Raw genomic sequence first — 27187 nt, forward strand, 5'->3', positions numbered from 1 at the left:
CACCTCATAATACATTACAAACATGCAAGCATTTCAACGATACCCTGAACATTTATTTTTAGTAACACACAGCCAATTCTCCAGTCTTGCCTGGTTTCAGTTTCATTTTTGAGCACATCAACTACAAGCGAGTAGATTTGTCCTGATCTCTCAGCACTACTGTCTGCCCTGAACACAATAGATGGATGTTTGGGGAACTGATCTACTCAGATCTGATTCTCCTCAATGGACAAATCTGTAATTCCTAGAAGCCTCCAAAGTCTGTAAATTGAACATGTAAGTGGTTTTCTTTTGCATGGGCATCCTAAAGAATAATGATTCCCTGCATTCCCAACCCTAATGCATTTCCTTTCTTAACCCTTGTGCTATCTTAGGCACTTTATCATTGGGAGTGGGGTCATCTAGACCCACTAGACAGTGCGCTCAACCTTTTTCTTTAATGATTTGTGATCTTCCCTGGTGTCCATGGATGACATGAAATCCTCTCCACCTTTATCCACCTTTGTCATGGTAGGGAGAACACGTCAATGTAAGGGTGGGGTCATAGGATAGCACAAGGGTTAAAACCCATTTTTGTAAAAATGCTACGTTTGTCCACAGAGACCTCAAGATTTTTTTGTGTTGCTGCAGAAATGTCTGTTACTGTGTTCCCAATGCTGATGTAACCCTTGTGCTATCTTAAATGACCCCACCCTTACATTGACGTGTTCTCCCTACCATGACAAAGGTGGATAAAGGTGGAAAGATTTCATGTAATCCATGGACACCAGTGAAGATCACAAATCATTGAAGAAAAAAGGTTGAGTGCACTGTCTAGTGGGATTTAGATGACCCAATTCTCAACGTTAAAGTGCCTAGGATAGCACAAGGGTTAAAGTAACACAATGATAGTGAGAAATGTTTTGACAATCAAAAATGTCTTAACTATGACACTTTTGAATCGACCAGAACAGAAAATCACAGGTTCAGTTCCTGCCTTTTCCACCCATGTGTAGAAGTATCTTTGGGCGAGACACTAATTCCCATACTGCTCCTGGTGATTTTAGCTGGGTGTGGTGGAGCTGGCATCAGTGTGCGAGAATGAGACTGTGACTGTAAAACACTTTGGACCATTAAGGAAGGCAGTAGGACTCTCTATAAGTATATTTACTCATACTTACTTATACATTTACCATTCATTACTTTTCATTCAGTCCTTCGCTTCAGTAACTTGTACTGTGTGAGACTCTAAACACGAGGAAAAATGCAGGATCTCCCTCCTGTTTGTTGCGTCTCCATGACCTCCAGACGAATAATGAAGTAAACCCTGCAAAAATGCTCTTCCTCTGTCCAACCAGGTAGGACATCACCAGTGGATTGGCTGTCAGGGGAACATGGGGTAATGACCAAGATGGGAATTAAACAAAAACACGCCATAAAACATTTTTAATAACATTTTGAAAGGTCTGTGCCTTAGTCACATGTGCCTGTATGGGTCCATTGGTTTTGGGTAGCCCAGGCCCGTGGAAGGTCATAGAGAGGAGCAGCCGCAGCTTAACCCTGAAGCACTATCGCCGGGTGATTTTCACACGGGCAAAACTAGTTACATGAATTCAATATGTCGCGTGTCAAGGAGTCTGTGCCTTCACCAGGGAAGTCTCACATGCACCAGGAATAGGTGGACCAAAGACCAAGTTTCGAATATCATTTTATTATTTTTTTCTTCTCAAATTCCTAATTTGTCAGTAAGTTTAGATCATGTTTTTAGGAACTTCCTATGTTTTTCTTTTTGTTAAACATACCACATTTGAAAACGAAAGAAAACCACTCTAATTTATTATGTGTTGTAATGTTTTGATCTATTTTTTATGAGAAGTACTTTTTGTTGGGTATTTATATTGGCAAAAGCGATGCTGTAACTTTTTACAGCGAAAGTGTTCTAGGGTTAAGGGGTCTGTAGGAGTTTCGTACGGTTCCCTAAGGCTTTTGTGATCACCTTAACCCTTGTGCTATCTTAAATGACCCCACCCTTACATTGACGTGTTCTCCCGACCATGACAAAGGTGGATAAAGGTGGAAAGATTTCATGTAATCCATGGACACCAGTGAAGATCACAAATCATTGAAGAAAAAAGGTTGAGCGCACTGTCTAGTGCAGGGGTGGGCAATTCCAGGCCTTGAGGGCCGGTGTGTCTGCATGATTTCCAGATAGTCTTGCCCCACTCATGGCTGATTATCTGGTTCAGGTGTGTCCAGCCAATTAGAACATGCCAGAGCAGGGTATGCTTGAAAACATGCAGGAATGCGGCCCTCAGTGCCCACCTCTGGTCTAGTGGGTTTAGATGACCCAACTCCCAATGTTAAAGTGCCTAGGATAGCACAAGGGTTAGGGACGTCATTAAAAAATGGAACGTACCATTCTCAAGTGTGTTTTAAACGTATTTTTGTTGGAATAATGTAAGTTAAATGTACTTTAGACGATGGTGATGCTGTTTTACGCTGCCCTTACGCCGCAGTCTACTCGTTAGTAAGGAGTGCATAGTGACCCCTTTCCGACCGTGGTCAAATGCTACACACATGGGGTGTGCAGGTGATGTGTAAGAGTAATTTGGTTGAAAGGTTGTTTGCTTCAAAGTGGTCCGTCTCAGAATTGAATTTCACATGGGTTGAGATGAGAACGGATGTTCTGACCTGCAGTCACAATGTCAACATTACTAGAGTTTGCAGAAGAGTCAGAATCACCTACATCCATGTTCTTCATCCTTTCTCCTGAAGTTTACCCCTTCAGGGAAATAGAAGAACGCGCTGATGCTCTTTTCTTGCTAACACGTTCGTAATGTGTCACCCCTGGTTTGTACAGGACTTTAAAATATAACTTGCATTTTCATCAGCCTATTTTAATTTTTACGATTAATTAATCTGGCCAAACACACAAAAAAAACGCTTACACACAATGAGGTAAAATAAGGAGAACTGTCAAAAGTTGCTGAGATTAATTTAATTTGGCACAATAGAGCCTAAACACCATGCAGACCTGCAGCTAAATGGCTGTGTGACAAAAGGAAGCAAAAAACACATCATACTGTGATCTTCATATATTCAGCAGCAAATAAAAAACTGCATTTGGTACAACAGTGAACCACAGTGAGAGTCATTATTTTCAATGAAAGAACATTGGAACAGGATTAAACCACAGCAGGAGAGATCAAAAAGACCCTAGGAACTGCATGCCTGCAGGTCAGCGTTCATGGTGGGATGTTATGACTTCTGTATGTATTCAGAGGAAGGCACTTTAGGATAATAATATTGAGGTCATGTAAAACAAAAGAAAAACTGTTAGGATGGTATGTCCTGTTACATCTGGAGTAAAACTCTCACAGCGTTAATGACAAAAAGAAGTGAAAAAATGTCAAACATTGCGATGGTTGTGACATTAATTTGAGGCTTCAGATCCTGTACAGTCTACTGTAAAAAAAACTACATTCTGTCTAAAAATCCTGTGAATAACTGTCTCTGTTCAGCCACCCGCAGCCTTCATCTGAAGAGCACTTGTGTTGTGCAGAAAGAAAATGATCTAAGCTCACCAGCTTTGAATGATCATCATAGTAAAAAAAAACCTCCAGTGGGACTGAATGTAAACTAATCACCAAACAATTCAGATTTCCACAACAGAGCTGAGATCTTTCCTTTATGTATTTTTCTGAGTATAACTCAGTTTTTTGCATAGTTCAGCCAGAGGTGCAACTAGTATGTGATTAAAAATATATATATATTTACTTATGCTAATATAATAGATTCCTCCTGTGTTTCATGAAGCTAAATAAGCATCAGTCTGTTAAAATAGTGAAGCATGTAAATGTTCAGTCTATTATTATTTCTGTTATTATAAATTGTCTTTCAAGATGAAATGTTCTTTTCTTGTATTTAAAAAAAAAAAAAAAACTCTCCCAAAAGTGCGACATATATGATTTATTCCCCCCCTTTATGTATTTTTGGCTCCTGGGACTTATACTCCAGGGCAAGGTATACACCCAAAGAAAAATACAGTAATCTGCTCTCAGTCATCACAGTTTAGTTCTCCAGGTACTTCTGGAAAAGTGTACATCAGAAAATAAGTTTAAGAGTATTTTATTTACCCTCTTCTTCCACGCAATGAAAAAAAAAATCTGTTATTTCAATTAAAAGGCAAATCTGTAAGATTTTGCAGCTTGGAGCTATTTATTATTGCAACAACCTTGATATGTTGCTTCATTTTGATTAAAGTTACAATAATACTGTTAAAAAACGTTACAGTTTGTTCTAAACTGTTGCTTCAACAATCTGTTGTACTTTCCAACGCTAAAGTGAAGCAGTGTGCACGACTGTAGGCACAAGAAGACGTTATTCCAAAAATAGTCCTTAAAGATTTCAGAACATGCAGGAATCCTGAATCCTACATTCTAATAGTGGATCATAGCCGGTCACTGAGGACCATGGCCACACCCACAGCAGAATCCGCGTTCTTGCCGTACACCACTTGAAAAGGAAACGCCCTCTCCACTTCCTGCCTGAACACTTGGTTGCGTGCTAGTGCACTGCCGCTGCCAACAATTCTGCTGACGCCAGCGTTTTGAAGGAGCTCTGCAGGCATCATGGAGGCGAGGTTGCTCAGGACTCCATGGCAAAGCGCTCTGGTCACATGACCCAGGGAGAGATTGTTGGTGGAGATGTAGGTCACCTGACCCAAGCTCCCAGGGTCATGTCTCTCTCCCAGGACGGTAGGAATCACTCTCAGGTCACTGCTTTCCTGGTTCAAGGCAGAATGAATCAGCTTTTCATACAAGCATGACTCGCTCAGATCTGCACCTGCAGGGGTAGGAACATTTCACAAATCAGTACATTTTCAAATATTTGATCCTGATTTTAAAGATAAAACTGTGAATGGGCATTTGACAAGTTTCCTATAACTATGAAATAAAACAACTTTTAAACACATTTGTCCCAAACTCTTAGTTTTAGTTGCAGGAAAAAGAAAGCAAACAGATAAATGAACAAAACAGATATTCTGCTGAAAGGTAGGAAATTGTAGAAGAACTAAAATGGGACTAAAAACGCAGCAAGAACTGCAAATGATCCACTTAAAAAACACATTCTTACATGATGTCATTTTTCTGTAACACGAACAGCAGGATTCCAGTGAAAAGCAGGTATTGCTAGAAATAAAGGACGTCTGCTGCTGGAATCAGTTTACATCCGCCCTGCACTCATGGACTGACAGTAGGAGGGGTCCGGCTGCACGACATGAAAGGCTTCTCAAGTGTATCTGCTGAATGTAATCCTCTGAGCTACTGGCCACAACAAGGTAAATTATAATATGATTTTTTTTAAATCCTCCTGTCTAACATTTGTAATCCAGTATTGAAGGAACTCTGGAAGGTTACAAAAAAAGTTCACTTTTTATTGCTATTCCACCCATCCATACAATTTCTTTACTTGCAGAATCAATTTGGGGGTCACATAGTTGCTGGAGCCTGTCCCTGCTACTATTGGGTGAAGGCGGGGTACATCCTGAACAGGACGCTAGTCTGCCCAGGGCACACAATCACTCCCACACACAGACACCTATAGGTTCACTTCACAGTAACTAATTAACAAATGAAGGATGTCTTTGGACTGTGGAATGAAGCTGGAGTGGTGAAAACCCACACATTCACGGGGAAAACATGCAAACTTCACACAAAGAACCCAGTCGGGACTCAAACCAGGGCCTTCTTGCTGTGAAGAGTGCTAACCACTGCCCCACTGTGCAGCCTTTGATGCTGTTTTTGTGAAAAACTAGATTCAATGAGATTGACAGATTCAAGTGTAATGCTCTTTGAGGTTTGACTAAAACAAACTAAAACTAAAACAATTGGAGCCAGGGCAAATCCCCAGATAACCAGGAGGGGGCTCATTACACATGAAGGTGGTCCTCATTCACATTGGTGTGAAATTATCTAACTTTACTACAGAAAACCCATTCTTACACTCTAACTCCACCTTTTTTTTTAGCTCTGTGGTTAGATCTAATAAGCAGGATAACTGCACTGAGGTGAAATTTTACAAGTTTTTTTGTTTTAATATACGTTTGAATTTAAAATTGCAAACAGGGGACAGAAATGCCAAAGTCAGCTTCTTGTCATTTTTAGAGTTTGATTGAAATGAAACTTCTAATCCCTGCCCTAGATTCTTGGACCCGCTTGCCCTCCAGGGAGGCGCACACATCACATGACAGGAAACTACTTATAAGGGAGGAACCAGATTTTTCTGCTCTATTAACACATGGGGTATACCGGTACTTATTTAAAGTCTTCTGTGTTTTCAACCAACATTTTCCATTTTCTTTGCAAGTTAGAAAAATAACGACAATCTAAAATAAAAAGGTGTGTCTGTACCAAGTTCTCTCATCCAAGAGGTTAACATCCCCACAAAAGTGGCCAGTACGTTTCCCCCATTGAGCGACGCTGCCACGGCCAGATATGAGGAGTCGAAGTACGGGAAGTAGGAGATGGAGGAGGTTGAATCTGGAGAATCAGGAGGTCTGAAGCCAGCTGGCATGGCGAAGGTCAGCTGAGCAGAAGTGCTTATATTGAGAACTGGAGGCCAAAAGAGAGATTTGACATTTTGTGCAGCACAACAAATGAGAATCGCTGAGTAAAACACCACAAGACCTTAAAGTGATGTTAGAAAGTGGTGGATAGAACTATTCATGCAGGATAAATTAAGTGTGTCATTTAAGATTTGAAAGATAAACACTGAATGAGTCATGAGTAGACTTCCTGTTTCACCTGCATCTGTAGGCGCACTCATGCAGGAGTAGACGGAGCACTGGAAGTCTCCCAGAGCAGCCCCTACTGGTGTACCGGCAGGGATGCTGTGCCAGACAGACCGCGTTTGCCCTGCCAAGCCACCAGATGGCGCACACTGAGGAAGCAGGTGCAGAGGAAAGCCGGCGGCCTTTAAACTAGAGCATGCACAACACAGCCAAGTCAGGACAAGAAGCCGACTCTGATCATGCAAACTGTTAATAAAGTTCAGGCACAGGTAACACCTTTTAGATTTAGTGTTTTTCATACATGCTTTCATTCCACTGATTGGTGGAAGTGTTGAAGAAACCCCAGCTGGCGGCATTCTGAGGCGTCATCACACACCCGTCCAAACCGCACAGCATAGACGCCACGTAGTCCTGGATGGTGCCTGCCACCGTGAAGCCCTCCAGAAACTCAGGTCTGCGGTGAAATCCGTACAGTCGGAGGTTGCCTTCACTACAACCAGTCGGTGTCTGAGCATACTTACCGGTGTTTCATGAGCCAGAAGAGAGTTGCACAGCCAAATCCTGTGGCAGTGTTCAGGTGCGAGTCTGGTTTTGGAAGAGAACGGAGGAAGTCGCTGTTGCAGCGTCCATCCTGCCATGTGATCAGCTGACTCGTGTCTCTGGGAATGAAGAAGTCCCCACCTGACCAATCACAGCCTTAGGGGGTGAAGAAAAGGAAAATGAACAGCGGATATTGTCCATGTGCTATGGTTTCATTTGGGGTAAAGACCCTCACCAATCATCTTTTCATCCATTTCAAAATTGTGCCCAGTGAACCCTCATCCCTCTCTGTTACTGAGAGCTCTCTGTTTAACACGCTCTTCCAATAGCTTACAGCCTCTCACACCCCCAACCCAACATCATCAGTGAAAAAATATCAGAGCTATCCAGCCGTACAGTGTTGATTCAGGTTGCAGCTCAGACCAGGATAACAAAGACGTACATGGATCTATTCGTCTGCAAGTGGATGGATCAGAATGGGGCGGAGCTTCTGGCCCACCCAGTCTGTTTTTCACATCAAAAATATGATTTTTTTTCTAACAGCATTTTTGTGTCTGCTCTTAATTCACGACGACTTGAAGAAATACTTAAAAGAAAACTTAAAAGAAATACTTCAATATGCTCAAATAGACCCACTTTGATGAAAATCGTGTTCTTGGTGTTTTTAACATTTTTCTGGTGATGAAAGACATATGTAAAGAAAATTTAGCTTAAAATTGCATTTCTGAGTAATTCTAAGGCTGGTTTTCCAGAAATCCTGCCCCATCTGCTGCTTATTACCTTGATCACGTGTGTTTACAATATGGAGCTTCAATGGCAGGTATGTTAAAAAACATGTTGGACACCCCGGCACACATGTTTGGCCGGTGTCCAACACCCATGGTTCACACCACTGTGAAAGAGAACTGGACTGAGCGAGAGTGACACCAGTCGTAGAAAAGGGTTTACTTCCAGTTCTTACCAAATGACGTCAATTCGGTCGACATATTTCCACTATAAGGACATCGGCATGTTGAAACAGGATGATAGCCATAAACAATAATTGGTCAGAGTCAGTCTGAGTCAATGTTTCTATGGCAACCACTGTTGGCAATCAGGAGAGGGCTTTTTGGAAGTCCACACCCCCTACCACTGTCAATCAAACATTTGAATGTTTAAGGTGGAGGTCGGTGGGCACCACATGCTTTTACTGAGGCATCTGATTGGCCAGTTTAGGACTTAATAATTAATATTAAAAAATTAGGATTATAAATAAGATGTTAAAACCATGTAGGCAGAGAAAGAAGGTTTATTCTGACAAACAGATTGAGTGATAGCTGGTTATTTCTCAATAGACATCTATGGGATTTTGGCTTATTTGAACCAGTGGGTACTTCCTGTTTAGAAAGCCATAGGGGAGGAGTCACTCAGCCCAATTCTCCAATACAGTCAATGGTTTAAAGCGATGGATGATGGGAAGGGGTGCCATGCTCAAAGGTACTTTAAACAAGGAGCAGGGATTCAAAAAACTGCTTTAACACATCCGTTCATGAAAAAATAATTTAATATTAGGCGACTTTTCTGCTAAGCACCAGATGGTTGACATTTGCAATGATCACTTACAGAATCTAGCTGTCAAAGCTTATGCTTAACAAAAACAAATATTTCCTTTTTAACAAAGCTGTTTATAAATTTATTATAAAGATGCCATCATGAGTTATTTTAATCACTAATTATAAGAATAATGTTAACTAAAAACATGTAGAATGCCATCCATCCTTACATCCATCCATCTTCAGAACTCGCTGAATCCCTTTTGAGGTCACAGGCTGAGCCTGTGACCTCTTTGGTGATGGCGGGGTTCACCCTGAAGAAACAGGTCGCCCGTCTGTTGCCACGTACATGAATGGACACAGAGGTGCCATTTGCCAATTAACCTACGAAGCATGTTTTGGGACTGTGAGAGGAAACCAGAGTGCCTGGAGAAAACCCACACATGCTAAGGGAGAACATGCAAACTCCACACAGAAAGGTCCCGGCCGGGATTTAAACTAGTGCCTTCTCATGCTAACCACTATCTCACCATGCAGCCTAATCTTGGAAAGAACATTTAAAAAATGGAATCCAAAGTGTATGAAAGAGTAAATATGTTGTTCACCTGTCAGCGCATCCCTTCAGTGGTCGCCACAGTGAATCAGCTTTCACCGATCTCACGTGGTTTGGCAGAGAGATTTTTTACACCGGATGCCCTTCCAGACATAACCCTGTATTATATCCAGGCAAGGGACAGGAACAGGGAGACCCCCCCCCCCCCCCCCCCCGACCCCCCGTTTCCCTGCGCTTAACCAACTGAGCCATCCAGCGGCTATACACAAACACTTTTTCAATAGGTACATGGTTTTTCTTTAAACCGTTTTACACTTTTGTTGATTGTTTATTATGTTATAAACTCACTTCGATCACCTTTTGACCTATTGTAAAAGTGTTCCCATTGGTCTTTTAATTATGATAATGCTGTTTTTAGGCAAAGTAAAAAAAAAAACGGTGTTGTTTTCTAGGACATCATTCAAATAGATCAACATCCCTCTGTTTTCACGTTCACCGCTGGCTTACAGCCCCATGCAACCACAACATTACATTAGGGGAGCAATATTGGATCTATCCAGCTGTTCAGTTTGGATCCAGATTCCAGCTCAGACCAGGAAAACAAAGACGTACGTGGATTTATTTGTCTGTAAGTGGATGCATCAGAATGGAGCAGAACAGGGAGCTGTAGCTTCTACATCTAACCTACAAACGTTTTTTTAATTACATTTTTCATCTGCTCCAGATTCACAACAATTTGAATAAAGAAATACTCAGGCTATTTTAATCCTATTTTTTTTAAATATATGCCCTCCATCATGAGAAAAATGCCATAAGAACATGTGAAAAACATCATTTTTAATAACTATAGGCTAAAAAATAAAATATGATTGAAGGCCCTTTCATTAAAGATCAACAGAAGTTGGTTTAAGATTCTTTATTGTATTTTAAATGAGGAATCTTCCAATCGTCTATGAATAGAATCACATTTGAACTTCAGATGCAATAAACAAGACTGTTGACTTCTTTGTGACCAAACTACCAGCTGATGACTATTGATTACCTTCTTGTAACTTGTTGCAGAAATGTTATAATTTGTATGTTTTAACACCTGCATTAGTAAAAAAAAAACAAACACACAAAAAACGATTTCATACAGATTCCAGATGTTTATATTGATTTACAGATCAACATAATCTGATCAGTTGATCCAGCATTAACGCAGCGCCTTATCTCACCGCTCTTCGCCCTCCACAGTAGAACTCCGTGCATCTGTCCGGACAGCCCGATCCCGCACACGCGCCGCAATTTGTCCGTGGGCAGCTCGTCCACGCAGCGGTTCACGGCGTCTATGATCCGGCCGGTGTCCTGCTCTTTCGCCTGCACCGCAAAGCCGTTTCAACGTCAGCTGGAGGATGGCACGCGCCGGCGTCTCCCGCTCAGCCAGGGAAAGAAGGAGCTGATTGCAAAGTTGCTCACCTTTATCCCGCCGTCGTCGCTGATGTCGGCAGCAGTCGGTAACGCGTGGCTGACGCTCACGGTTCTGGAGTCCGTGGCCAATAAGACGGCTTTCACGGATGTGGTTCCCACGTCCAAACCCAGGATGAAGTTAGTCATGACTGCTCCAGACTCAACATCAACATGAAAGCCGGTGGGTCCTTGGACTAGTGCTGACGTCACTTCATCTGATTGGCCGTCCGTTGGTCCGATGACGTATCAGACACTGATTGGTCCGGACAAAATATGATTCTTACCATAGAAGAAATTATGCGGTCCGTTGTAAACCATCAGAGCTCAGACAAAGAGCGAGATTATCTTCTAAACGTGCTTTTATTATTGTTAAGATTATTATTAAGTGCATTTGCAGCCGAATGGACTGCGTTCCGAACCCTTCACCGGACCGCACACTATTAGAAAGCACCTTCCCACCTGCGAACACGAGACTCCAGCTGCTGAATCAGAGACTCAGACACGGTGCACTTGTAGAGCAGCAGGTTCATTCTAACAGCCACGGACCTTTTTACAAAGTAGGTTGTGGCAAAATCTCTCTATAAACATTACAAAGAATAATATCAGACCCAATTATGAGGGAAAAGAACTTTGGGTTACAAAAGGAAATGTGAAAATGAAAATATGTAGAGCCCGAGCTGATCTCCACTACGACGTAGTTTATCCAAGTGGGGTTACTGTAGTGTGACATTCTCCTCAGTCGAAAGGACCCCGAACGGTTATTGCAGGCTGAATGGTTATGGTACCTACACAGGGTCGATGCTGCTGCATTCACGGAACAGCAGGAAGTCGGACAAGGCGAAGCTCGGTGAAAAAATATGCAGAAACCGAAATAAAAACACGATTTTGTCATTTTCCTCTACCATTTCAAAGTCAGAGCTGGATCACAGACACGTGTCTTTTGACTGTAAGAAAATTGTAAGTCAAATAAAAAAGAGTCTGAATTTAAATCGATTTTTACATGAAAAATATTCCATCCCATAAGATACTTTCTTTACAGATTTTTTTAAATCTGTGCACATTTTTTTTAAGTCTCCAACAACTTCAAATAATAGTTTTCAAATAGTTAGCATACTGTGCTAATATTTTGTACAGTTGTTTCTTGATGTGTTCGTCTTGTGTTGTTACTTCTGTTTCAACTTAAATTTTTGCCCAGTTTTTTATTTAAACAAATAAAAAAATTTCTGGCACTACTTTAAGACTGTTTTAAAACTGTTTTTTCCTAATTTAAATTAAAATGTGTTTCAATTTAATGTCAAATGCTGGTACATCCATGTCCTTTAACCCAATCAATTTCATGATTATGCTTCGATTATGTACGTTGGCCCAGCCACCGTAGTTATAATTATAGATCATACACAGCCATGTTTTTAAATTTATTATGGTGCTGACATAACCCTACTGGAGTCTGGCTCCATTATTTCTACTATTGAATGATAATGTCAATATTGTCTTCAACTTAGTTTATTCATAAAATACAGACAAACAGCATTTTACAGTTTATCATTTTTTACGTTAATTTTTTTTTGTTTATATGGTGAAACAGAGCTAAAACAAACATGTAAGAGTTTAAAGTGTACTTTATTAAATTAAACGAAATTTCCTACAATTCAGTGCGCCATAAAAGCACAATTTGACCTTTCCGCTGGCAAAGGCGTGTACCCACAATGCATTGCGGAGGAGCATGGCTGACTTTCTACTTGCAGCGTTATCCTTCTAAGAATGGACGCGTTGTTCTATTAGAAATTGTCCAATATTTCAGTCTTTAACGTCACGCCACCGCTAGATATCTCCGTGAAAGCTACGCGAGGAACTCAAAAACTCTTCGCCGTGAAGCGGTGAGTGCCGGTTCGTGCTAGCGGGAGGCGTAAACGATGCTAACGACGGCAGCAGCGGTGACACGAGCCTTTAAACACCGCGAGGCTGCGGGGTTAAACGGAGCCGTGAGGTCTCTGCTGTAGGTTTTTACGGAATGAGAAGATCCTGCTGTGAAGCGGAACTTCATGGCGCTGTTTTATGCTAATATTTATTAAGGATCCTGACTCCGCTAATGGAAATAAAAGGAACAACTATGTATTTAGTTTTTATTGCAGTCGCTTTCTCTTTCAATAACTTAAGAAACATACTACGAAAACACAGCAAGTACCAGGGGAACAAAAGGGGGGAAAAAAACAGAAATACATTTTATAATAAGTCATGTACAAACAGGACTAAAAGAAGTGTTTGCATCCAGAAAGTGAGCCTGTCAGGGATTCTCACTATAGAGCCAGACCACAGCTTGAAGGAAATACCTGCAGAATCTCATTCATTCATTCATTCATTCATTCATTCATTCATTCATTCATTCATTCATTCATTCATTCATTCATACTTTGTACAAAAACATGCCTCATGGATAAATTGGTTACTCTAATGGTCCTTAGCTGTGAAGTGTGCATGGGTTTCTGATTTGTGATCCTGCAACAGACTGGCGACCTGTCCAGGTTGTCCCCTGGCTTCGCCCACAAGCTTCAGTCTGTGACTCTCCATGTCAGACAGGGTGTCCTCCAGTGGATGGGACTGGTGTCGGTCAGGACTGGATCATCTCCCTCCTCCCTGACTGATTCCAGCTCCTTCCTCTCTGTTAGTTCTGCTGCTGCTTCAGGGCTGTACGGGATGGCAGATGCCACAGCAAAGTAGAAGGTCCTGGGAAGGACCCCCCCCCCAACATGCTCCTCAGCAGGTGCATCCTGCTTTGGACCTTCCTGTACAGCACAACAACAACATTTTGATGGCTGACTGACATCATGATGGAGAGACACCATCGTGATGCCACGCCCCCAACCACACTGCTAGTTGACACCATAAGCCGCGGTTACATGTGCAAAAACATCTTGATCGGATCAATGGTCAGATTAGAATTCAATCACGTACATGGGCCCAGAAAACCTTTTTCTGATTATAACAAACGTTCACATGTGTCACACTTTCGGTCGGAATAAATCATTCGCACATGCGCAGTAGTGTTTGACATACCGGAAGAGGAAATTAGTTCCGCTGAGAGGCTACATCCATAGATATCTGGCAGCTCTGTAATATACTAGATGATCTTCTAAACAGGCTTTTATTAATGTTACGGTTATTATGAAGCGCCTGTTCGCTCATCATTTTAATTTTAATCTGTGTGGTCAGTGCTTTTTCTGTTGAAGAACGGAGCCGGAAATAAGCCAGGGCTAAGAGCAGCTAACACAGACTAACAACATTTAGCCTTTGATGAACACAAAATCCATGCAGGAAAAGCTGCAATCTGCAGCTTGGCTGAATGTAAATATGTGGGAATAACATCAGCCTTTATTTTGTCGGGACACGACAGAAAACACAAATCCTCGTGATTGTTTGAACGGTTTCTAAGGACTGAGCGACATTTCTGCTTTGAAAAGCTGACGGCCCGAGCTCTGCTCGGATACACACTTTTACCGGGAGACCCGGTTCTCGTGAGTTTGGTAGCTCGTTCACCTATAGCTGCGGGACGGATCGCAGGCCGAAGTCTCCCACACATAGCGCACACCTAACAAAGCATCCTCCCTTCCCCTCAAGCACAAAGTCCAACTGCTCTGCTCAGAGACACGGTCGCTCGGTCCACTTGACTTATCAAGTGCAGAGGCGGACTACTTCTTTTCTATTTTGTTTGTTATTATTATTTTTTGTTAAAATCACTTCCCTCAGTTTACCAATTTAAATTTGCTCTTTTTTTCTTATTGTTTTCAAGTTTGATGCTTTATTTTTTCTTTGGATACAATTGGAAATGTAAAGCAGGTTGCATTAACCCTTGTGCTATCTTAGATGACCCCACCCTTACATTGACGTGTTCTCCCTACCATGACAAAGGTGGATAAAGGTGGAAAGATTTCATGGAATCCATGGACACCAGTGAAGATCACAAATTATTGAAGAAAAAAGGTTCAGTGCACTGTCTAGTGGGTCTAGATGACCCAACTCCCAACGTTAAAGTGCCTAGGAAAGCACAAAGGTTAAAAACCCACACAGATGAAAATCCACTTTTTAGAGTTTTTTAACATGTTCTTGTTGCATTTCTTTCTCAATAGAGGACATTTAAATAAAATTAAGCTTAAAATTGCATTTCAGAGTATTTCTTTACTAAAATCATTAGGAATAAGGAGACGAAAAAATGCCACATAAACAAGATTATATTTGTGACGTAGAAAATACGCAACCACAAGCTCCCTGCTCCTCTTCATTCCAATGCATTTGTACATGAATAGATCCGTGTACGTCTTTGTTTTCCCCGTCTGAGCTGGAATCTTGATCAAAACTGAACGGCTGGATAGCTGCAATATTATTTGCCATTTTTGTTGCACCAGTGATGTTAGGTTTGGGTTTTAGGGGCTGTAAGCTAGTGGGAGAGAGCATAAACGGATAGCTCTCAATCATGGGTGACGGGAAGGGAGTGTGGGGTTGCTCTACGCTAACAGTCTGGCCCACAACTCAGGGGTGAATTTCTAATGAAGTACTGCCGCCCTTCAGGAACTGTCATAGAAAACAACAGATTTTTCAGTTTGAGCTAAAAACGGCATAATGGTAATTAAAATACGACTGAGTGGGATTTCAGATCAAAAGATGATCGCAGTGGGACTTTAACATTTTGGATGATAAATTTACTTTTAAAGCCACTTTATGAATGTTTTAATTCGATTTTTACCTTATTTTATTAGTTTCTACCCCCCAATGTTCCTATTTCTATCATAATTGTTCATTTTGTCCTGTTGCTGGTCTGATTATAGATCAAAGATCCATTTTGTTATGTTTTTCCCTGTTTTGACAGCTAACCATATCCAAGATGGCAGGAGTCGGGGCCAAACGAGAGGGGCCGCAGTTCATCAGCGAGGTTGCCATGAGAGGGAACGCCGCCGTGCTGGATTACTGCCGCACGTCCGTGTCGGCCCTGTCCGGAGCGACGGCAGGCATCCTCGGGCTGACGGGACTTCACGGCTTCGTTTTTTACTTCCTGTCCTCCTTCCTCCTCTCTCTGTTGCTCATCCTGAAAGCGGGCCGGCGATGGAACAAATGCTTCAAATCTCGGCGGCTGCTCTTCACTGGAGGTCTCGTCGGGGGCCTTTTCACCTACGTCCTGTTTTGGACCTTCCTGTACGGAATGGTGCACGTGTATTAAGACCACCTGCCACAAAGATCATTGCCATGTTTCCATGTAAAACCTCTTAAAGCTTTAGGCTCGTCTTCCTGCTGTTTGTTAATAGATGATATTAAATGAAGTCTTTCAAAGTGAGCTGCTGTGTTGAAAGAACTCTAAAAGCTGCATTCTCATTTTTTAAAAATGTATAAAGTTCTGTAGCTTCTGCTTTGTATCATCTGCATCCATTCACTTCTTAATAAATTAACTGATCACGTACAAATTCTGTCTTGTATAAAAATATAGAGTATTGTGGTTATTGATAGAAATAAATTTTACCCAACAAAATGACATTTTTGAGTCTATTTCAGTAGAATTGCATGATTGGTAAAAATAACTTCATCTTATAAATTCTTTCTTTTATGATGTGGTGCATCACCACAATCAAATGATTCCTTTTTGCTCTTGTGGAGAATCCGACATTTAACAAATTAATCCATTTTCATATTTAAAGAGTTTAAAGAGAATCCTGGCATTTAGGAGGATGGAAATGTGCCTTTTTTGCGTTACCAAACATTTTAAAAGACCCAGATATTATTGTAAACCATCAAAAATCTGGGTATTGTAATGCAATTCAAGACTGTGAGTACTCAACCTCACCTGGAATGTTCTGATACGAGTATCATTCTATATCTATTCGGACCCCACCTGTCCACCATGATGTCACTAAGGTGTGAGGCAATAACTTTCTTGGTCATGATCACCTTAAAAGTATTTGTGTTCTGGAATCACCACATCCTCCTTTTTATTGATTATGATGTGTATCATAATGAAAAGTGTAATAAAGATTTCTGAAAGATTTCTATTGTAATTAATAAGCACTTTATTGAATATTATTGATACTTATGAATTTAATAAATGATCGATACTTTGGCTGGTAAAGTATAAATAACTACTTAGAAGTTAAGAACCAGATTATGGTAACTATTTAAGTAATTAATAGTTAAGAAGTTAATTCTTTGTTGTGATTTTTCATAACGTGTTAATAATTCTGAACAAACAGGCTGAGTCATACTCAGTTCTACTTTTCTACATGTTTTGTGAGGTTTTAGTCCGATCACTAACCCTTGTGCTATCCTATGGGGTCCAGATGACCCGTTCCTTGCATTGACGTGTTATCCCTAGCATGACAAAGGTGGATAAAGGTGAAGAGGATTTCATGCAATCCATGGACACCAGTGAAGATCACATATCATTAACCCTTGTGCTATCCTAGGCACTTTAACGTTGGGAGTTGGGTCATCTAGACCCACTAGACAGTGCGTTAAAACTTTTTTCTTCAATGATTTGTGATTTTCACTGGTGTCCATGGATTACATGAAATCTTTCCACCTTTATCCACCTTTGTCATGGTAGGGAGAACACGTCAATGCAAGGGTGGGGTCATCTATGATAGCACAAGGGTTAAGATCAAAGCTTTTTGTCAGTGATGCTCAGCTTTCAGGTCACATTAGCAAACCCATGGGTTAGAGTTATGATCACATTACCATTACATTTTTTTCCCTTAAACGTTCCTAATGATGGCAAACTCAAAGTTCTGTGGTTTCCTTTTCTTCTGGAACACATATGTGGCTTTGGGAATGGATGATAGATTACAATCATTTCATGATTAAAAAAAATAAAAATAATAAAAGTTGTGTAGCACAAGTGGGAAACCGTTGGGGGAAGCACGGCAGGGCAGTGGATCGTGTCTTTGCATCACAAAAAGAAGACTCCAGGACAAATCCCAGCTGGGTTCTTTTTGTGTGGAGTTTGCATGTTCTTCTTGTGCCTGTGTGGGTTTCTCCATGCAGTCTGGCTTTTCCTACATTCCAAAAACATGCTTCACAGGTTTATTAGTTACTCTGGATAAGTCTGAGTGGGAATGATAGCGTGCCCTGGGACAGACTGGCAACTGGGGTGTACCCCGCCTTCACCCAACAGTAGCCGGGTTTGGCTCCAGCAACCCCGTGACAACGAAAAGGTTGAGAAAATGGTCCACCAATGAGTGTGTGGCCCTGCAACAGCGACCTTTCAGGAAGCATCCTGCCTTTGTCCAACAGCTCGCAAGGAATTTAGGAAGTTCTTAAAAAGGATGTAGGGATAGAAACTTTGAAATGGTCTGTAAAAGTGTTTTGAAAAGAAACAAAAAATACATTTTATTTATTTTTTGCTACCAGAAGGTGGAGCTCTAAGACCGCTGCTCTCCCTTTCTCTCCCATTTTTTCATTTTAAGCAAATAGATGCAGTGAAATGTCTGTTTCCCCCCCCAACACTCTTTAAATCTTTGCTCACAGACACATTTAACAAAACACAAAAACTGCTGCTTTTTAGTTTACAGTTCGTCACTGATGCAGCTTTGAAATTAGCTTTAATTAAAGAACTGGAAGTCAAAACTAGTGTTGGAACACATGAGCAGTTTGATATTTGTAGGTTTTCTGCATTCATTTGGCATCCAAAGAACATACTTATGTCCTCTGAAATTGGAGCATTTATGGAAAATAAAAGTTTGCACATTATGTCACTGACATAACGGAAATTTAAAAAGTGCTCTATTGTCAGTACAACAATCATACTTTAGAACAATAACAGCATTTACAACTAAATGAATAAATAATAAATAAAAAATGCATCTTTTGGCCCCTAGAAACAGTTTTTTGCAATGCTTTGTAACTTCAGTGACACATTTATCAGTGCTACAGGATTATGTTCATATTTTATAAAACACAGATTTTTTACCGACAACCTGATAAAACAAACTTTCTGACAGTTAACAGCACATGTGCTGATTTACATCAAACCCCACTGAAGCAGTTGATGTTATGGCTGTTGCTCTGTTTGTTCAGAAGCTAAAAACTGTCGGAACAGTCAAGGGTTCAGGTCCCAGACATCACAGCCATTAAGTCTTATGAAAAGACAACTATTGACTTAATTTGGATGAAAGCTGTAATTTTCTTTAGGTAATAAATGCCTGCTGTACATGTAAAACAGTCCATGTCACACTGGTTTAATTTATCTGGGTAAGACTGTATTTGATGTTTCGAGGAACATCAGGGTTCAGCAAAAATTTGTCCTTTTTAAAGGACTGCTGTATATCTTTAGACAAGACTGAGAGACTGGTCCAGCCCTCGACCCACTCACAGTGATGATCAGGTCAACTCAGTGTGCTCCCAGAGGTCAGAGGTCAGCACATATGCTCGTGACCTGACAGCCAACTCAGTATGAAAGTCATTATCTAAATGTAGTCACATCATATCAGGGACCATCAATCAGAAATGAATTGGCAGCGTGATCCATTCAATGGGAGGTCAGCAGATCTAGCAGGTGGATTCCCTCGTTAGGCTGGATTTAACCATTGATGGAAAGGTGAAAATCAGTGAGGTCAACGTTGGACAGTTTTAATGTCCATGAAATCTGTACCGGGGGAGGGAAGGAGCATTTAGACATACACAGCAGTTTTACTGCTTCACTTCCTTTCACAGAAACTCTGTGTGCCTCTTCTGTATTTATTATCATGTCTGTCTTACCACCCTTTCTGATGATGTCATGCATCTAATCTGGATTGTAGGTTTTCAGGATTTCTCGGAATGTGGCGTCTATGAATGGATGAAACGAGTCAATTTCCTGAGGTTTCCATGAAAAATAAATCTTCATCCGTTTTGTCTTGCTGCCACATGTGCAAAGAGAGGGCATGTGGTTTTTATGTAAAGAACTGCAGAATGAGGTCAGTGGAGGAGCACCAGATTGTGTATGTTCTCACAAACATGCTGGGATTGTTTATTCTGACTGAAAAGGGGAATTAAGTAAGACAATCATCCAGAAACACATCCAGGAATTAATTTAGCTCACAGGCTCAGCCAAAATGGTTGATTTCACAGACACAGGTTTGATTGGGCAACACAATCAGGGCTTCTTTGGGCCTGCAGAAGATCACTCCCACCTACAACTGTGTTCCACAAACCCATAATGCTTTGTTAATGAGTGACTTAGATCTGAAGTATTTTAATTTCCCTCCAGATTTAAGTTAACACTGTTTATGAAACAATCTTTAGAGGGCTCCCCAGCAGATCATTTGCCTCCATCTAACCCTCTCATCTGCATCCTGCTTGGTCAAACTAACCGCCTTCATGTCCTCCATCACTACATCCATGAGCCTCCCCTTTGCTCTTCCTTGCTGTTCCTTTTAAACACCTGAAATGTTTAAAAAAGTTGTGGATGAAAGTCATCTGTCCAACAGAGAATTGCTAAATGACTTCAAGATAACCAGAAATCAAATTAAGCTCTTTTTTTTAAACCAGTTCTGTAGTGATTAAAAATATCAATGTCTGCTAGAGTTTTAAACTTAACCATATGTTACACTACCTATCCGAATCATGGAGAAAGTGAATTGTTGGGTCCTTACTGCGTACTAGTATGTTTATGTGTAAGAAGGATTTATTGTTTTTTGTTTTATCACACTACACCAGGCTTAGTACAAGCCAACTGACAAGTCTTTTGCCCTTGTAACTTGCTTATTGGCATAAAAAAACACATTTTCTGGAGTTTGTTGTTTTTTTGTAATACACAAACCATATATCAAATCAAAACAAAACCCAAAAATCGAGGTTCAAACAAAATTGTGGAGAAAGTGAATCGTTGCATGGAGGCTGCTGTTATTCGTTCTGCTTTTGTCTCCAGAAAGTTTGAAACACTGAATAAGAGCAGTGGCAGACCGTGCATTACACACCTGGGCCTTCAGTAGGGCTACGTCTGGAACCGCTCATGAACCATTTTATGATGCACAAACGAGCTTCACAATAAATGCAAATACAAAATAGTAAACAAATCTCGTTCTGCAACTAAATCCAGCAAAAAACATAGAAAATAACCACAGTAATTTGGTATATTATTTATTATGATATTCATATACCTGCAGCATCAGGCCCTGTCTCACCTGGAGGCCCCTGGGAGCACTGTGAGAGTCATGTTTTTTGATTTCTCCAGTGCTTTCAACACAATTCAGCCATCACTGCTGAGGAGGAAGCTGGAGGTTGCAGGTGTGGACCAACATCTGGTTGCTTGGACCATCAACTACGGGGGCACCTCAAGGGACTGCGCTCTCCCCATTCCTGTTTACCCTGTACACATCAGACTTCACCTACGACTCCCACCACTGTCATCTGCAGAAGTTCTCAGACGACAGTGCCATTGTGGGCTGTGTATCAGGGGGGGATGAGCAGGAGTACAGGGGGGTCATCACTGACTTTGTTAGCTGGTGTGAAGTTAACCACCTGCTGCTTAACACCAGCAAGACAAAGGAGCTGATCCTGGACTTCAAGAGGTCCTCACTATCACAGTCACCGGTGAACATCCAGGGTTCAGACATTGAGGTCGTGGACACATTTAAATATCTGGGTGTTCACCTGAACAACAGACTGGACTGGTCCAACAACACGGATGCTCTGTACAGGAGGGGCCAGAGTCGCCTTCACCTGCTGAGGAGACTGAGGTCCTTTGGCATGTGCAGACAGCTGCTGAGGACCTTTTACGACACTGTGGTGGCCTCAGTGGTCCTTTATGGAGTTGTGTGCTGGGCGGGGGGCAGTGCAGGCAGAGACTTGAAGAGGCTTAACAAACTGGTTAGGAAGGCCGGCTCTGTCCTGGGCTGCACACTTGAGTCCATCCAGGAGGATGTTAGCTAAGCTGACATCCATCATGGATAACCCCTCCCACCCCCTGCACAAAACTGTAGAGGCGCTGACCAGCTCCTTCAGCACAAGACTGTTGCACCCTCAGTGTAAGAAGGAGCGCTACCGCAGGTCATTCCTCCCCACAGCCATCAGACTGTACAACACCGTGTCAAAGTGACACTCCACGGTCCCAGGGGTGTTTTTTCTGTTTAGTCATTTATTCATTTACTTTTGTTGTAGTTGTTGTTTTTCAATTTTAAATTGTTTTTTGTTCCTGAACATTTGTTTGTTTTTGTTTTTGGTGTGAACTTCATTAGTTATTTCTGTATTTTGAAAAAATTTGTAATGTTTTTTTACAGTTTACATGTTTTGCAGACCGCATGTTTTTTACACTTTTGCAGCTGTATTTATTTAATATTTATTTCTTTATTTAATAAGAATCTCATTTTTGATAATAATTTTTCATAATAATTTTAGTAATATTTTTAATTATCTAATATAAATGTCATTTGTGATGTACTTTATTGATGTTATATTATATAGATTATTTCTGAATGTCGTGTTGCTGCCACAGAAATGAAATTTCCCCATTGTGGGATTAATAAAGTCATCTATCTATCTATCTATCTATCTATCTATCTATCTATCTATCTATCTATCTATCTATCTATCTATCTATCTATCTATCTATCTATCTATCTATCTATCTATCTATCTATCTATCTATCTATCTATCTATCTATCTATCTATCTATCTATCTATCTATCTATCTATCTATCTATCTATCTATCTATCTATCTATCTATCTATCTATCTATCTATCTATCTATCTATCTATCTATCTATCTATCTATCTATCTATCTATCTATCTATCTATCATTTCCCTCATCAAAAATTGGATTATTTGAAGACAAAATCCATCTTCCTCTCTTTCCTCAAAACAGTCATGTAGTAGTCATGTAGATTATTGCGCTTCAGTTCCATCATGAAGTCCTTTTCTATTCCATCAAGGCCAGTGCTGAGAGTCGAGTCTGTCCAGTTGTGTTTCTGCGTAGGTTTGAAATCACTTTGGAGCTGAAAATGTCCGCTCGACAGTTGCCGTGGACACGGGGATGGTCTGGCCAAACAAACAAATCTGTAAGGCTGCTTCATGGTCTCTCACATCTTTCTGATAAAGGAAGTCAAGGAGATCAGTGGGAGATTTGCCTGCTAAATCATCCATGGCGTACATTCCAGTCAGATCTGTTTTTAACTGAGACAGATCAAATAGTGCTCTGAGGGTCTGTGTCAAACTGGACAAGGTAGGGCAGGAAAATCTTCCTGTCTTTCTGAAACGTCTGTCCAATCAGAAGGTCTGAATACTGTGACGTTGCCCAAGGCCCTGCTGACACCAACTCAAATCTGATTGGTTGAGGGAAATGAATGTCTGACATTGATTTAGCATTAGAGGACCTTCAGGACTGATAGTAAAGGCCTCTTTAGCTCTGACCTTGCCTGGCAACAAAGGACAGCTGAAATGCAAGTGGTTAAATGCTCCAATATAAAAAATATGTCTGTCTGGAAGCAGCATAACCATCATAAACACTATAAAAGGGAATGGACAGACCATTTGGAAAAATTTAATGAGTATGCATGGAGAAAATATAGTTAACACATGATTCAGATATTTTTTAGGCCCTTAGAGAAGGCCTTGAAGGCCCTGACGGCCCACCACTGGGTTAACATGATACCTGTGCACATCCACGTTAGTAGTAAAATATCTGTAAAAGCTCTGATGTTCTCAAACTTTTTTTGCTAGTTTTCACACAGATGCTGGATAGTATCAAGCTCTTCACCCTCCTGCTTCCATTCACAGAGCTGCTGTCATTCACTGCTTTAGCCCATTTGACTCTTAAATCATTCTCAAAGCTTTGCTCTGTGTGGAACACATGAATGCAGAAGTATTCATGTGCACATGCACGAATAACCTGAATCAGTTCATGCAGCATAGGAAGCATCGTTTCTAAATATGGCAACATTCGAGCCAAAAATAGCCTTTACCAACTCAGGCATCAGATCATGTTTAATTCAGAAAACTCTGCTATTCATAACTCACACTTGTTTCACGCTGAACTCACTACGGTGCATAACAAGCGCGCTGCAGTAACACTATTCTATTGTCAATTTACATTACACCCTCGTTAGTGAACATGCAAATCAAATTAATCCCTCAGGACTTCAGGGACCTCGCTGGCACAGTTTGACATGAAGTCACAGCCTCAAAGAGGAGTTATTATCACGACTGGTGGTGGATTGAAATCTTCTCTTGTGGGTTGAGCAGCAGCTGGTGTTTCATCAACCCAGTTCACGTCTTCATCATCCAATAAAGTTGCTTTTTTTATTTGGCTTACCCGATCCAGCCTTGAAACACAGCGATCGTAAACTCTTTGTAAAACACAAGTCTGAATACTCAATAGTAAATGAATGTATGCTGCTGTCAGCTGGATGTTAGCTGTCTTCTACAGCTGGGTGACCATACGTCCTTGTTTTTAAAAAATTATTCCAATGAAAATCATGTTTTTGAAATGTTGTGAAATGTTGTTGTGGCATTTTTCTGATGATGGAGGACATATATATCAAGAAAAAATTAAAGCCTAGAATTGTTTTTCTGAGTATTCCTTTACTCAGATTTTTGTAGATCAGGAGCAGATGAAAAAATGCAGTTGGAAAAAGAGCTAATTATGTAGAAAATATGCTCTCTGATCCTCTCCATTCTGATGCATCCTCTTGTAGACAAATAGATCCATGTGCATCTTCGTTTTCCTTGTCTGAGCTAGAATCTGGCTGAAAACGGTACCATTAGAAATTTGCCTCTGAGTTGTTCCAAGAGCCAAAATTCAAAGGCAAATATCCCCTTGCGCTGCAGAAAATACACAATGACAGTTTTTTTTTATTTTGGTTAAGTTCACTGGGAATATGTGAGATTTTAAGGAATTTAATCACTTTTCCTTCCCCCCCCACACACAAAATAAGCCACTGTCAGAGATTGAAGTTACTGTATTCCCCATTACTGTAGTATCAATCAATGAAAGCCTGCTTTTTATGCAATGCCACACTCTTTGCCAAAATCATTTTTAAATGACCATTTTAGTCAAAAGTCAAAGAAGAGACTTTCAAATAACTATTTATTTAAATCCTGATTCAGCGTTAAATTAAATTAGTTCAGGACTCTACCCAAACAATAAACAGTAGTCTTGAAAAAACAAAAGAACAAAAAAAATTGGATTCTTTGGCATGAACATGTAACAGGTACTAAAGTGCATTTATTCCTCTGTTAACATCCAACCTGTCATGTGAAAGCAAAATGACAGACAGGTGATGTTTATCAAGTTACCAAAACAAAATCACTTGTTCTTGATTTATAAAGGCAGGCTTGAAATTAAGCGAACAGGATCCTGTGTGACACCAAAGAAACAACAAACAAACAAAAAAAGGGAAAGATTTTTGGACTCTGACCAAAAAAAAAGTCTAAGGTTTAAATAAACAGTTCATGATTTAAGTGAAAATGTTATCAAGATGACTACTACTATATGTTTCTTCTTCTCCGGATCCCATTACTCTTTGTGCTGTTCCCTTTGTAATTTCTTCTTTGTGTTCTCTTCCAATGGCGGTGGTTGAAAACTCAAGCTCATCCCTCGCCTCCAGTCAGCCCCTTTCCTCCACACTGACAAGTTAAAAAGTCATTTTAAGTTCTTTAGTCTCTCTGACTCTTCTTAATCCTCTCAAGTTCAATCCAGTCCGCAGTAAGAAAGATCTGCTTTGGGGCGGTGCATGACTCGCATGTCAGTTGGCATCTCTGTCTCTGCATGGTGCAGCTGCTCACGAGGCTTTCGGTGTCACAAGCTTTTACGAGTACAAATGTAATCATTTAGAGATCAAATAACAGAGGGAAAATCATTTCAAGCTAAATGTTGGAAGTAACTTTTTCACAAAAATAGAGGACAAAACTAAAGTGATTTCACCTTGCTTAAATACATTCAAACCACAGCTCATAAAACATTTACATGATTTATATATTTTTGTTTCAGAAGAGTTTCAGGCATGTCCAAAGTCCGGCCCAGGGGCCAAATGTGGCCCACATTCGAATTCCCACTGGCCCACAGGTTCCTGGCATAAAACCAATTTTATACGCCCCCCAGAAATTTCTGAGAACTATGATTTCCTGATTATAATTGACTAAATAACATCATAAACTGTTGTAAACATGTGGCAGCAACCTGTGGCTCAGGCCCAAATGAGAAGATATGTAATGATATGTATTGTTATTGGATTTTTATTTTTCTGTTCACATTATTTACATTTAGAAGTTTACAGTGAGCATTCAATTGTGAATAATATGTAACATTTTATATGGGATGTGCCGAAAGCGGAAGAACAACACTGTACAGGAACCCAGATTTAACCTTGACAAAAGCCTTTTACTCCAGGTAGTTCTTTATTTTATTTCTGGTCTTCAGATCAGAAATTCACATTAATTTTGGTAAAAATGTATTTACATATATTTCTGTGTTATGTATATATGAGAGTATCCAATATCTTCATTACGTAGTCAGTTTGTATTTAATGTTATTATCAATGAATGCAGGCCAAATGTTTGGCATTCACACATTTTCCTGTCACTAAATCTTAGATTAGATTAGATTAGATTAGATTAGATTAGATCTGATCTGATTTGATTTGATTTGATTTGATTTGACTAATCTGGCATCCTCGCAGAAGGTTTGGATGCCCCTGCACTAGGAGGATAATGGGAAGTAAACAGAATCAATTTGTACTTTGATTAGATTTGATTTGATTTTTGTGAAGATACCAGGTCTTTTTTTTTTTTCTGCTCAAAACCGTGTTGCTTTAAAACTTAAAAAAAAGTTTACATTTAGAAGCAGATTTTCCAGATTCTTCTGCATTATTCATCCCACCTGCTGTCAGAATTTTGCCCTCTGAGTTTATGTGGCAAAGTACAAATGCAAAATCCTGTGCTTTCCAGAATGGCTCCCCATTTCCTGCCCATGTCCCCATGTTTCCTGCCTGCCGCGTTACTAGGTGTGTTCTCTCAGATTGGAGGATCTGACACTGAGGTACATTTATGTCTGACTGTGGGAAAGGGTGTTGGTCTCTCCCCGGGTCAGCGAGGGACCAAATGCAGGGTAGTTGTCCACTTTAAGCTTCCCTCCGTCCTCTAATCTCCTCCTCTTTAATCTGAAAACGTGTCAGATCATGAGGTTTGTTTAAAAGCAGCTCTGGTTAATGAAAGGCCTCACCACCAACATCCTGAGTCTTTTGTAAAAATTATTTCTCCTTGTCATACACCCATTAGGGCTTTTAGCAGCTGTGTCAGGTAACTGCTCTTTTTAACAAACCTCAGTGCACAGAAGGCCTTTAAGGTGAACACTTCCTTAATTTCAGTCAGGGGTAAATATTATGTTTT

General features: G+C 40.5%; 2 protein-coding genes across 2 annotated transcripts; one reads left to right on the forward strand and one right to left on the reverse strand.

Annotated features, from left to right (window-relative positions):
* Positions 1-2962: 2962 nt before the first annotated feature.
* Positions 2963-11060, reverse strand: shpk (sedoheptulokinase). Its single transcript, XM_004076609.5, has 7 exons — positions 10856-11060; positions 10615-10756; positions 7294-7468; positions 7074-7226; positions 6786-6961; positions 6393-6593; positions 2963-4824 (listed from the first exon to the last, which is right to left on the reverse strand). The coding sequence occupies exons 1-7, from the start codon at positions 10991-10993 to the stop codon at positions 4430-4432; spliced, it is 1380 nt and encodes a 459-aa protein (XP_004076657.1). The 5' UTR covers positions 10994-11060; the 3' UTR covers positions 2963-4429.
* A 1521-nt stretch (positions 11061-12581) lies between these two features.
* On the forward strand, positions 12582-16361 carry emc6 (ER membrane protein complex subunit 6). The gene is made up of 2 exons (XM_004076610.5): positions 12582-12723; positions 15708-16361. Exon 2 carries the CDS (start codon positions 15723-15725, stop codon positions 16053-16055), a length of 333 nt encoding a protein of 110 aa, XP_004076658.1. The 5' UTR covers positions 12582-12723; positions 15708-15722; the 3' UTR covers positions 16056-16361.
* The last annotated feature ends 10826 nt before the right edge of the window (positions 16362-27187 follow it).

Source organism: Oryzias latipes, chromosome 14, assembly GCF_053564925.1.
Source record: "Oryzias latipes strain Hd-rR chromosome 14, Olatipes_Hd-rR_3.1".
Taxonomy (NCBI): Eukaryota; Metazoa; Chordata; class Actinopteri; order Beloniformes; family Adrianichthyidae; genus Oryzias; species Oryzias latipes.